The sequence below is a fragment of the Chanos chanos genome, chromosome 8, assembly GCF_902362185.1.
Source record: "Chanos chanos chromosome 8, fChaCha1.1, whole genome shotgun sequence".
Lineage (NCBI taxonomy): Eukaryota > Metazoa > Chordata > Actinopteri > Gonorynchiformes > Chanidae > Chanos > Chanos chanos.
The window spans coordinates 8,022,254-8,034,109 of NC_044502.1; the positions used below are offsets into that span (position 1 = coordinate 8,022,254).

The following is an 11,856-nucleotide window of genomic DNA, read 5'->3' on the forward strand; positions in this document are numbered from 1 at the left end:
AGCACCGCTGCAGTGGGGCTGGTACGCTGGAAGAGACCACGAGAAAGGCCAAGACGGCTGGCACTTTGCAAAGTGTTGATAATTATAATTATGATGATGATGAAAATAATAAAAAAGATATTTATTTCACATTTATTTGGTGTTTCTTTTCTTTTTTTTTGTTTGTTTAACGCTAATTTCTTAAGTCAAGATTTGTTGCGTTTTATTGAACTGCTCAGCAGTCCACTGATGGGACATGGAGCCGCACGTGTGGAGTAGGTCCTGCTTTACCGTGCCTTAAACTAAATCCATCATTGTTTATCCCAATGACGGGTTGGGTGGAGCTGTACGCAGCAGTTAAAGGAGCTGAGTGGCAAGACACTTTCCTTTGTCTAACAGTTTACAACGACGACTTACAATGGACTGGCTCAACTGCCGAGGTAGGGTTCACTTTCAGCGCTTCGTCCCATTGTGAGTTCAGTCATCGTTTACAGTACATAAGACTTAAAAGAAGACACCAGTATTGCATAGACAATGTTTTTTTTTGTTTTTTTTCTTTTGGGAGGAGGGGGGGGGGGGGGTGGAGGGTTGTTACATTCAACTTTTAAAAAAAGACAGGAAATCCTACAGATGTACAAATATACATTCTTTTCACAGTTCAGTATGACTTTTTAAAAGTCATGACCATGCATCTTCCCTGGAAACAGGAAATCATGATAAAACAGAGACTTCTGTACAGTTACACTGGACATAAACGTACTGTTCTGAATGTGAGACTGATTACTACAGTGGGATTTAATCCAGAGACCAGGGTATTGATTTACGTGCCTTAAAACATTCAACACTGTGTGAATTTACCCCAAGAACAGGCATGCAACTGAGGAAATGAAAGGTAAAAGGGGGGGGGGGGGGCTCAGACTACACCTTAAAAGACAACAATACATATTAAGAGAGGGGGGGGGGAGGGGGAAACAAACACTACCAAAACTTGACCTATCCTGAAAGGAGGCACGTTTTTTTTTTTTGTTGTATTGTATTAATATACTACAGGCATAAAGGATGCTACATTGAACACGGTGTTTAAAAATCACTGAGCAAACACAAACTTCAGAGATTTCTGAATCTTGAATAACATCTGATTATGACATCTGCCGATACTTAACATCTTAACTTGGTCTCCTGCGTGGAAGACCCGGTCCGTCACCGTCGGCGACAAGAGTCGTGGAAACGGGACCCGGTGGTCAGGCGGTAGACCGGAGGCGGTAGACCGGTCTCTACCACTTGCCCCTCTTGCTCCAGTCTTTGGGTGTGAAATGGAGGCATTTGGGGTCTATGCGCAACCGTCGCTTTTGCATCGCTTTTTCGTGGCCGTCCACTATGTCCTCGGACAGCGTGAGAATGTACTGACCCTAAGGGAGAAACGGAGAGACGTTCTGAACCGCGTTTTTTTTGTTTGTTTTTTTGGGTTTTTTTTTTTAAGAAAAAGCTCACTGTTTCAGAGTTTCTAAACACACTGAGATGTAGCAGACATGTTACTCCACTGGTAGTAACTGATCAGCGTGAGATGGTGATTGACAGCCGTTGTACCTTGTAATAATTGATGAGATTGAGGTACTGAAGAGTTGATATGACGTCCTCTTTCTTCACGCTGGTTATTTCACTAATATCACTGAAAACAAACACATTAACACAGCTCGCTGGACGCACATATTCACATTTCTCTGCTCACTTTAACCAGTAACAACATATCGCCGCAGCGTCAGAAGTCTTCCACTGAGAATAATACTCTGGGAAAGATCAGTTTTCTGATTACTGATTTGATCAAGTTAATATACAATCTCATTTGCGAATGTCTCCGGCAAGTCTCCGAACATTTCGATGGGTTTTTTTTTTTCCGGTACCGAAGACGCCGTCGGTCGGATTTGCCGTTGCTTTAGAAAGTGAAATAGGTTTGTATTTGCTAAGACAGACGTATACACTGCCGTTTACTGCTGGGGCGGACCGGCGGGAATCGGGGCTTACTTGATGGTGATCTGAGGCTGTTCTCCATTCTCGGATTTCAGGTCCATGAGGATCTCCAGGATGGTCTGGGACCAGTAGGAACGGTAGGAGAGCAAGCCGAGGTCAGACAGAGGCTTCTCGGGGGTGCCCGTCTTCCCCTCCACCTTCGACAGCTCATAACCTGAGAGACACACGGGGGAGACGGGGGGAGAGATCGCGTAAGGCGCGACTTTAACCTGATGACAAACAGTGTGAAGGGCCACGGAATCACTCTCGGATTTACAGCAGGGGCCACACCATCATAAACACAATCCATGAAATCAGTATGACGGGTTTATGTCTATTACGTGCGGTTCAATACAAGACCAGAGACTGTTTCCAGTTGCTATGGTAAATGTTTCCAGTTACTATGGTAAAACCATTGAAGTAAACACGTGAGGCATCTCTAAGTCTTCAAAAACTGAGTGAGTGTGTGTTATTGACTGATCTGGTCACAGAACAGCCCAACATCCCAGACACTACATTTGTTAACAGTGTCACTTTGGAAAACAAACTCTTTTTTTGCGATACGGACATACTTACTAAACTCAATGAGTAATTTGCCATAGCCTCTCCTTTGATACGGTGGCAGTGTTAGAATACAGGCCACATTATAATCTTCTGTTGACTCTTTCTCCTGTGGGTAAGCAAAAGATAAACGTATACACAAATATGTTTACAGACCATGACTCGTCATAATAATTTACATGTATAAAATACAGCATGTTAACGTCATGTAAACAAAAAACTTAAAACTCTTGTTACATTCATAGTAAAAATGTTATTTACATTAAAATATTAACAAAACCATTTTTTCATACCACTTTTGACTTGTCATTGTCCCTAAAATGAGAAAGTCAACCCCCCACCCCCGCGAAACTGTACCTTAGAGAAGTAGCCGACGATGTGGAAGCCTTTGGGGTCGTATTCTGTCATAACGTAGAAGAGGAAGGGGTCTGTGTCATAGTACAGGGTCTTATGATCCAGGAAACACTTGGCCAACAAACACAGATTCTGGGAGTACATCTGTAAAGCAAGAGAGAGGATAGACAATTCGGACACTTCTCAACAAAAATTAAAATCCTGCTCACTGACAACAAAGAGATGTTAATAATTACGGATGGTCAAGGATGACCTAAAAATAAATAAATAAATAAATACATAAATAAATAAAACATTAAAAAAAAACCCCAAAAAACCCCACTGACCTTGTTTTTCCTGCCGTCGATTTCAAAAAATGAGATGGTTCCTTTGCGGTAGATCTCATTACCCGGCGGATGCCGCAGGTTACACTTTGTCTGTTAGGAGGGAAGAGTGGGGAAAAAAAGAACTCAGCTGACATGAAAGGATTGCATCAAACCAATACCAGCACATATTTCCTATGTGTAGCGTGTTCGTCCGTGTCGTCTGCCTGCAGTGACAATCATGCCAGCTCAGCCGATTAAATCTAATGATGCTCATTCAAAGCCATCTATGATTTAACAACAAAAAACTTCACTATTCTTCTCGATACTGAATTGATCATGTTACGAACTTGTTCTTGAATTGCGTCCTGGAACACACAGTCCATGTATATTTATCTTCTACATGCTATGAATGACTGACAGGAATTTTGCTTCAGCCTAAACATGTTATGAGTGAGGGGGTGCTAATAGAGCTATGTAATGTGAGTGAAGCAGCTCTCTCTCTCTCTCTCTCTCTCTCACCAGATGCCTCTGTAGACACTTGAGGCTCTTGAGGTACTTGAGGCAGAACTCGCACAGGTAAAGTATGGGGAGGGAGGTCAGTTCCTGGGGGTAGGGTGAGAAGTACCAGGGCTTCAGCCGGTGACGACCCAGCTCGATGCAGCTTATGTTCTTCATCCGCGTCACTATGTCATCGTGGCTACGGTCCGAAACCAAGCTGCCCGTCATGCGCGGGGCGGAGGGAATCCCGTCCGAGCTGTCCTGGGAATCCTGACGGAGTGAGGGGAAGGAAAAAGTCAAAGTCTGACTGACCAAACACAACAAAACACTCAAAGACCAGGGGATTTACTATGGCAGATTTAAGATCCCTTGCCTAGCGTTAACATAACGGATCAGAGCAGATCCAGGACTTTTTAGCGGGATCCGATAACTCCCAACACTAGATCTAGACCGTGACCAAAGGAACACGAGACACACAGCAAACACACAGTGACAAGTATAAAGAAACAGACCTCTCCAGGCTGCACAGGGGCAGTGGGGCTTCGATGGCTGTTTAACTGGAAAACCTTTATCATCTAGCAGAGAAACACAAAGTGGTGCACAATTTTTGGACACTTTCATTTAGTTTCTTTTTGAAGGTAGATCTATACTTCACTGTTTGGACGACATACCGACACCCTGTGTAAACAGAGTCATCCGGAAGCGCCATGTATGGCCGTAACGCATTAAAGAAGTTTTTACAGAGCCTGGGAGCCATCACAAGGTTTGTAATAAACAAGAACAAGGCCTTTACAGTGGTTACATATCAGTTCCTAAAAGTGTTAATCATAGACAAAGTTGACACTGTGCTTCCTGGAAAGTGTACATAGATGAATGATGTATAAAACTGCCTCAGTATAACAAACTGAACAATACAGTTACGCATAATTTGTAAAGCATCATAATTCACTCTTGTAACAAACTCAAAAACGTTGCTCTTGGTCACATGACATCAGATTAAACAGAGGCACACGCAGAACCACAGGCGTTCGGTAATCTTCCACGAAACAAAGTCCTAACCCGACAAGGGGCGTCTACACGCAGCGCGTAACGTGAACCAGAGTGTTTTTACCTCCTCGGGTCCCCCGCAGTGCTTTCTCTTTCTGCCCGGCTGGGAGGGTACAAGACGTCGAGCTGTGCCATTCTGAGAGCAGCGGAGAGACAAAGAGTCAAAACGAGGTATACGGCGATAACGTATTACCCTAACTAAAAGCCCTCACCAAAAAAAAACAAAAAAAAAGTCTAGAAAAAGCTCCACATTAGACTGGGTGAGAGGAACCCCTGACTCTTGTAGCTGTGAGTTAAAAACCTGTACGTTTCTATCTGACTTGCATAGGAAACAGAGATGTGAGGTTTTGTGTAAAGGTCTGTACTGTGGTGTGGGAATGCTGGGGATCTTCTCTGCTGACACTGAGGTTAAATGTGGTGGTGTCCCTCACAGAGGGGTAAAGAGAAGCCTGAGGGGCTTCTGCAGAGCTGGAGAGAGAAGGCACCGGTGTCGCCGGGGAAACCTGAGTCGCCAGGGAGACGGACTCTGCTTTCCTCCTCTGTAAGCCAATCAGAGATCGGATTAAAAACACTGGCCTTGAAAAGATCTGACACATTACTGTACAGAAACTAGATTAAATCTTCTCATTATTAATCTGAGAATCGTTTAACTGCAATTGCTGCCACATCATATTGAAGAGGAACGTCAAGTAAAAATGTCTTTAAAACAAAAAGGCATTTTGCTTTGTGACTACCAAAACAATATCAATTAATTAATTAAAGAAAAAGCCACACATTGACTTAACAAGGATTAAGAAAATTTTTTGATGCACAGTTCAGAAAAACTGAAATATGAGAGGGCAATAATTTTTTGTCTAACTGTGTGGCCCTCTAAACAAACCCCTCTTACGTGTTTATCTCAGAAGCTACGACTCTGTGACAACATTGGTCTGTAAATAAAGGCGCACATAAAGAGTCAATATGAAAGTTTGTCAAAGGTGAGACTTCACATGTTTTTACCTTATACAGCAGTTTACGCAAGCATTAGGGTACAAATTCTCTCTGCGTTGGTTTCAACACCGCAATGTCAAAGAACAATGAAACACTACAGACATGTGAGTCCACTTTTTTTTCTATGTAGTTTCTGAACTTTTGAACCCTGTTCTTTCGGCCTTCAGCTGATGCTGTCTGGAGCCAACATCTTCACTGAACTGCCATTAGAATACGCGGCCATGAGAAATGAGGCAAAACAAATTGTTACTGCGCTCTTCCCGCTTTAAATAAAGTTTTAAACAGGATCCGATTTCAGAGGGTTTTTTTTGTTTGTTTGTTTGTTTGTTTCCAAATGTCCCGTTTTCTCATTCAGACTCGGTATGAATCTGCGGTTAAGTCTCTGTGCGTGAGGGGTGAGATGAGGTTATACCGGTGTGGGGAGGGTTTTGCCTCTGGAAGGTGCAGAAGCAGACTGAAGGTTGAGATCTAGACTCTTCCTCTGAATTTGAACAGAAAGGAAGAGACGGGAAGAGGGATTAAAGGACACGTATACATATATGCAACCAGCTCCACTAGAGCACACCTCTTCTTCTTCTTTCTCTTTTTTTCTTTTTATCCAACTGTCATTCGTTTGTTGTGTCCCGTACAAACTAACTGTCGGCTACATATATGAGCTTCTTTGGAAAATCAGATGGAAGATCTGTGTCAATAAAGTGTATCACAAGAGTGTTAAAAGTGTTAAATATTTGTGCTTTGCCCCCCCCCCCCCCCCCTCCTCTAGAGGGATCTTATTTTAGATAAAATGTTATTCATAATGATCTCATAGCCTTTTGTTGCAGCACAAACACTGAATTCTATTTTGCAAGTTAACAGTGTGCAAGAGCTATGTTTTGTTTCTGCACATGTGTGGCTCCACTTACATACAGCATGTTACACAGCTAAAATTAATGACACATCTTTATGAGTTAGCTTTGTCTTAAAATGATGCATAATTGCTCATTTAATTAGTCTTAGGATTTTCATCAGGCCATAGCAATGGTCATTCACACATGTCCTCTCTAAGTCACTGGCAAAGCCAGCCAAGCAGTCCATACAAGCAGATGTGAAAAGGGAATCACTGTTTAGTGTACTGTCATATATGGACTGGAGTCTGAGTGTTACTGTGGATTGGGATCTCTGCAGGACTGAGTGGGATTATTTAAGAATGAGAAAGGCTTATTCAATTCCTCTTACCACATCCCTGTCAGGGGAACTAGGCCGAGATCCCGGCAGACCATTCTTAGAGGGCGTCTTTGCTTCTTTCTTGGGAAACTGAATCTTTTTCATGTCTAGTCTGTCTGGGGTCACCCATTCATCCAAACGCTTGTTGACTGAAAACACATGACACACATAATAATTCACATCCTACTGACTGTCTCACATTCTACATTCTCCTTAAAGCACAAATCAATTACACCAGGTAATCAAGAAATGTTATATTGGACAACTCCAGACTGTTCAGGCTGTCTGATGAGAGAGAGAGCTAATACTCACAGTCAATGTAGTGGACATAGTAGACTTTTTTCCCCGGGACGTCTTTCACACTGAGGATTTCAGCCAAGGCTATACAAACAACAACAAAAAGATACCGTATGAAATTATTAGTACAAATTACCAACTAAATAAACAGCAACGATCATGGGCAGGTCAAACGTGTTCAAACTGTGGGATAAACACCAAACCAACAGCTGGCTGTCAGCTGTCAGACAATTTAGACTAGGATATTGATCGTGATTAACAACAGATTGGGGAAAATAAAGACCCAGTGACATTCCAAGCTGTAACGATATCACTTTAACATTTTTAAAGTCTGCTTAATTGGGCATATTTCGGCTTTGATTACATTTTCACTTTAGCTTGTACGGCTGTCACAGCGGTTTGTTTTGCAGCGGGCATGTTAGAACCCAGAACACTTACGCCATTCGTCTTCGTTTTCCTGATTTTTCCGGAGCACTGGGAGCCGACACCCCTCGACAATATCGACCTGTGAAAATAAAACAAATCTTAAATAGCCCCGACTGACAACGAACTGGCATTTTCAACTCATGTAAGCGTATAAATTAAAACAGCCACAGGGTACTCACCGTATTGTCCGCCATTTTGGTCAACAGCTACAGATGAATACTAATTGAGATCCAGACTGCTAACTCTTGATAAAAAACTATTACACCGTGTGAGGAAAGGAAGTCTACGCGTTCAAGGAAGTGAGGCGAGGAAGTCACTGTGTTGTAGGACAAGGAATGGAGAAAAATCACATCAGTAATGTTCTTATTTTCCAAAGATTTTCCGTCATTAAATCATATGTTGCAATCATATTTCAACCACTGTACTTTTCCTAAGAATAAACTTGTTTAGTATACAATAGCGTGTATACACCCCTTTCCAAGCGCCGCCTATCATAGCACAGAATTTTCCATCATACTAATGGCCAGCTCACTGTCTAGTCTCTTTCAACTATCTGTTATCCAGTGTCGACAGAGAAACAAAACAAATTCTTTGACCCGGAAGATATACTATATCGTGGCTACTTCGTGCACAGGGACATATACATTTTTTAAATTAAATTATGTGTTAATTAATTACCCGCGTTGTTGGACATATCATAAATAAAACAGACTTAAATATGCACTGTTTTTATAATACATTTATTTGCACATGATGAGGAAATATCAATATTTGTATAATTGTTGTCGTTAAAAAAAACATACTGTCCTTAAAAAATGTAACAGTATTTACAAAAAGCTATTTAAAATGAGCAAAGAAACTTTGAAAAAAATTTTTTTTTAAATATATTTCAACAATGACAGTCTTCTGAAATATCTGAGGTCTCCATGGCAAAACTGAATCCTTCGAGACATAGAATCTGCGATGTGCATGTAACGACTGTTAAGCACTTGTCAAGTAGATCGAGAATGACGCATCAAATCTGGTCAGACAAAGTTTCAGACGTTTGCAGCAGCAGATATGAATTTAAGGAGAAACGTTTTAACTTCCGAGATGTGCATCGTCTCTCTAATGGTGGTATCGCGGCTGCGGATTGACAAGAGCCCATTCTCTAGGGTGTTCTCACTGATCATGACTGTGAAAAGAACGCCCATCTCATCATACCTAGAAACGAAGTCAGAGATGACATTCATGGGAGACTGTAGCAAAACTGACTGAGTAGGTAGTTACATGTGTCATGAAACATAACATTGGTATTCTCTCACTTAGAATGCATGAGCTCCAGGGAAGAATGTGTGGTGTCCAGGTAACCAGGCCACGCTGATATTCCTGCTTCAAGAAACTCCTGGAGTAATCCTTCACAAACCTTTAGAAAAACAGATTATTATGCTGTTAGACATCGTGTCAGGTCGGGGAATGTTTTAACACCTTTCACAAGTGAAACATAAACACACATAATTAACCCATGTCTGACTTAATTCAGGTCATGCAAAAATACACCTTCCTACAGGGCTTGTGTGTCACACTAATTAACAGGTCGGAAAACTCAGAATTCTCTCGAGTCTTTTCTTCAGTTAAAATCCACTCTTACCTGTCTCAGCTCCATGGTGGAGCCTCTGCCCACATCCACGGCCACTTTAACGGGAGAGAGAGTGGGATGCAGTTTCAGCACCTATAAAAACCCAGCCAGGTTTTAAGTGTACACTTGTCTTAATAAAAAATAAAATAAATGCATTCACTTCACAGTCATTTTATACGTTTCTTCAAGGCCTTAGCCCACAAAATTTCGTAAAGATGAGGTAAGGTGCTGTGCGGTAGCATAACATTGGACAGCACCACCAAATACCTGACAGTTCAAGTTTGTGCACCTGTCTTTGATGAAGTTTCTGTTTGTTGTCAACTTTCTTCAGCCATTGTAGTGAATTGAAGAGATAAGCCAAGACTCCTCTATCAATGTTCCCACTCACAGATATGACATGGGGAACAACTGAATTCCTCCCATCTTTACACTGTGAATGCAGAAAAATGTTTCTTTTTTTAACTTACTGGACTTTTTCCAACTCATTCCAACTTCTCTTGAATAATTACAAGGTAGCAGTGTAACAGCTATCTGCTATCAGCAAACTGTAACAGAACAGTCACAGGGTAAACAGTCAACAAAATGCATTGTCAAAAGAAATCTGTGTTTATGGGAAATTTTAAAGTTTGTCCGTGAGAAAACAGGATGTAATGAATGAAATTTCACATCTTAAGGGTGCACTAACATGCAGCTTGGTTCGGCTGCCTCGATGGCTATTGAGCAGTTCTGTGCTCCCCAGGTTGTGCAGTGTTTCAAGGGTCTCCGTCCCCCAGGGGAAACGGTACAGAATCTTGACCCCGCGGGATGCTCCACTTTGCAACTCTTCATCCGTAGCATCACAGCAGTTGAAGTCAGATGGCCCTAAAGCAAACTACAGATAGGACAACTGAGCACAAGGCCCCTACTGTTAATTATAATAATAATAATAGTAACAATTAATCCCACAAAACATTCACCAAATAGGAAATATGTGTCCCTATTCTTTAGTGTTCATGAAAGATCATCATGTGTGACCAACAACCTAAACGAAACTAGTAAATGTTAAGTACATTCCAGTAATCAGATGTTGTCATGGCAACAGTCCGCTATGAACCTACTCACCTTTCGCCACCACTGTAAACGCTGCCGAGACCAGTAGTCCAGCCACTGAGAGGAGGTGCGAGGGGTGCAGAACCATACCAAAGAGGATTCTGTAAACTCTGGCAACCTTACATGGACAGAGACCAGATTCATTTTAGAGAGATTATTCACAGAGCAAAGTTGGACCACGGAGATGTTTTATGATAATTTTGAAGAATCTGGCAACCTCCTTGGACGATGAAGCTAACTTAGTTAGTTACAGATTAGTGCTATTACGTTTGCAGCGATTACAGACATATATGTTCCATAAAAATAAGAGGGAGAAAAGTAACAAGACGAGCCTCACCAATCGATGCTATCTGCATTTTCTGCGGCCGGGCCGTGGCACACCCCTGTTTCAGCTAAACCAAACGGTAGCTTTTTATTCACCAGCTCCAAGGACGGTGCAAACTGTTCCAACGCACCTATAAAAAGGAAAAAAAAATGTGGCAGAAGTTATTGATCAAGACCGTGTTTTCAAAAATTAAAACTGAATGTATTTTTAATCTACTCACCTTTCAGGAGGCTTGTCCGGAACGACACACTACGCTGTAAAACGTGCTGTAGTCTGGTTTTAATTTGCTCTTTGGTCAGTTCATTGTTGCTGACAGTTTGTTCAATGGCACTGTTATCAACAAGTCGAACTCCTTCCTTGTCTCTGGCACTTTGAAGTGTACTGATCCCAAACACCTGAGCTCTTGAACGCATCACCGAAATCCACCACTGATCCACAATATTGCTCTTGAGGTCTACACCCAAAGGTCCATATCCACAGCTTCGCCCCCGCTGGATGGAATTGCTGTGGAACTCACCATGTGCAATGTAATAGCGGCTTGCGCAAAGCTGCATGAGTGCGCTCGTGAGATCTGAATTGTTGTTGGTCGCTGTACTGCAGTAAGAGTTAATACGATGCAGAAGAGATGCTACCCAACGTAAGGATTTTAAGTCCCTCTTATGTCTGCTAAGCAGACAGACATACCTTTTTGTGCAGTCAGTAAGCATGTTTATTTCAAAACATTACAGTGTCTAGAATCAATTACAAACGTGGGACAACCACAGGAGAACTACCGTAATAATATCCAACCACCTTGAAATGATCGTGGTCAGTTTACTTTTAGAACAGCTGCAAACGTGCAGCTACTCGAGAATGGGTTGTTACCCTTAAAATAACTACACCATGTGTACATTCGTACTACTAAATACGATGCTAACCGATTCTGATCTCAAACATTGTACATCATACCACTTTGTAAGTCACAAAATTTTTCTGGGTTGTAATAGTTTTACCTCTAGAACTACTCAGATACTTGAGTATTCTCGCCATGAATCTGCGGTTGCCATGTCTCTACTGAAAGCAATATCACGTGTGAAATAATGCTATGGTTGGAAGTTAGCCGCTGAAAGACCAGTTTCTTCATAATAAAAGTCCAGACGAAAAATGTGTTTTCATGA

At 41.8% G+C, this 11,856-nt stretch overlaps 2 protein-coding genes across 2 annotated transcripts; both read right to left on the minus strand.

Annotated features, from left to right (window-relative positions):
• Nucleotides 1-939: 939 nt before the first annotated feature.
• Nucleotides 940-7,861, minus strand: LOC115818149 (histone acetyltransferase KAT5). Its single transcript, XM_030781443.1, has 15 exons — nt 7,847-7,861; nt 7,680-7,746; nt 7,257-7,325; nt 6,957-7,093; nt 6,154-6,222; nt 5,117-5,290; nt 4,816-4,887; nt 4,217-4,279; nt 3,726-3,974; nt 3,228-3,317; nt 2,905-3,045; nt 2,563-2,656; nt 2,002-2,161; nt 1,567-1,648; nt 940-1,388 (listed from the first exon to the last, which is right to left on the minus strand). Exons 1-15 carry the CDS (start codon nt 7,859-7,861, stop codon nt 1,254-1,256), a joined length of 1,617 nt encoding a protein of 538 aa, XP_030637303.1. The 3' UTR covers nt 940-1,253.
• Nucleotides 7,862-8,704: 843 nt separating this feature from the next.
• On the minus strand, nt 8,705-11,406 carry polg2 (polymerase (DNA directed), gamma 2, accessory subunit). The gene is made up of 9 exons (XM_030781875.1): nt 11,384-11,406; nt 10,920-11,293; nt 10,712-10,829; nt 10,387-10,492; nt 9,971-10,156; nt 9,575-9,715; nt 9,298-9,378; nt 8,972-9,072; nt 8,705-8,870 (listed from the first exon to the last, which is right to left on the minus strand). The coding sequence occupies exons 1-9, from the start codon at nt 11,404-11,406 to the stop codon at nt 8,705-8,707; spliced, it is 1,296 nt and encodes a 431-aa protein (XP_030637735.1).
• Between the last annotated feature and the right edge of the window lie 450 nt (nt 11,407-11,856).

What these genes read in the sequence shown, in the direction of transcription:
- LOC115818149 (XM_030781443.1), bottom strand. An exon ending in GCAAAACCCTCCCCACACCG is followed by an intron (nt 5,291 to 6,153) that starts GTATAACCTCAT and finishes ATTGGCTTACAG; the next exon opens with AGGAGGAAAGCAGAGTCCGT. An exon ending in CCCAGCATTCCCACACCACA is followed by an intron (nt 4,888 to 5,116) that starts GTACAGACCTTT and finishes CGCTGCTCTCAG; the next exon opens with AATGGCACAGCTCGACGTCT.
- polg2 (XM_030781875.1), bottom strand. Translation starts at nt 11,406, where the DNA reads ATGCTTACTGACTGCACAAAAAG. An exon ending in AGAAACTTCATCAAAGACAG is followed by an intron (nt 9,379 to 9,574) that starts GTGCACAAACTT and finishes GGGTTTTTATAG; the next exon opens with GTGCTGAAACTGCATCCCAC. An exon ending in CCACCATGGAGCTGAGACAG is followed by an intron (nt 9,073 to 9,297) that starts GTAAGAGTGGAT and finishes GTTTTTCTAAAG; the next exon opens with GTTTGTGAAGGATTACTCCA.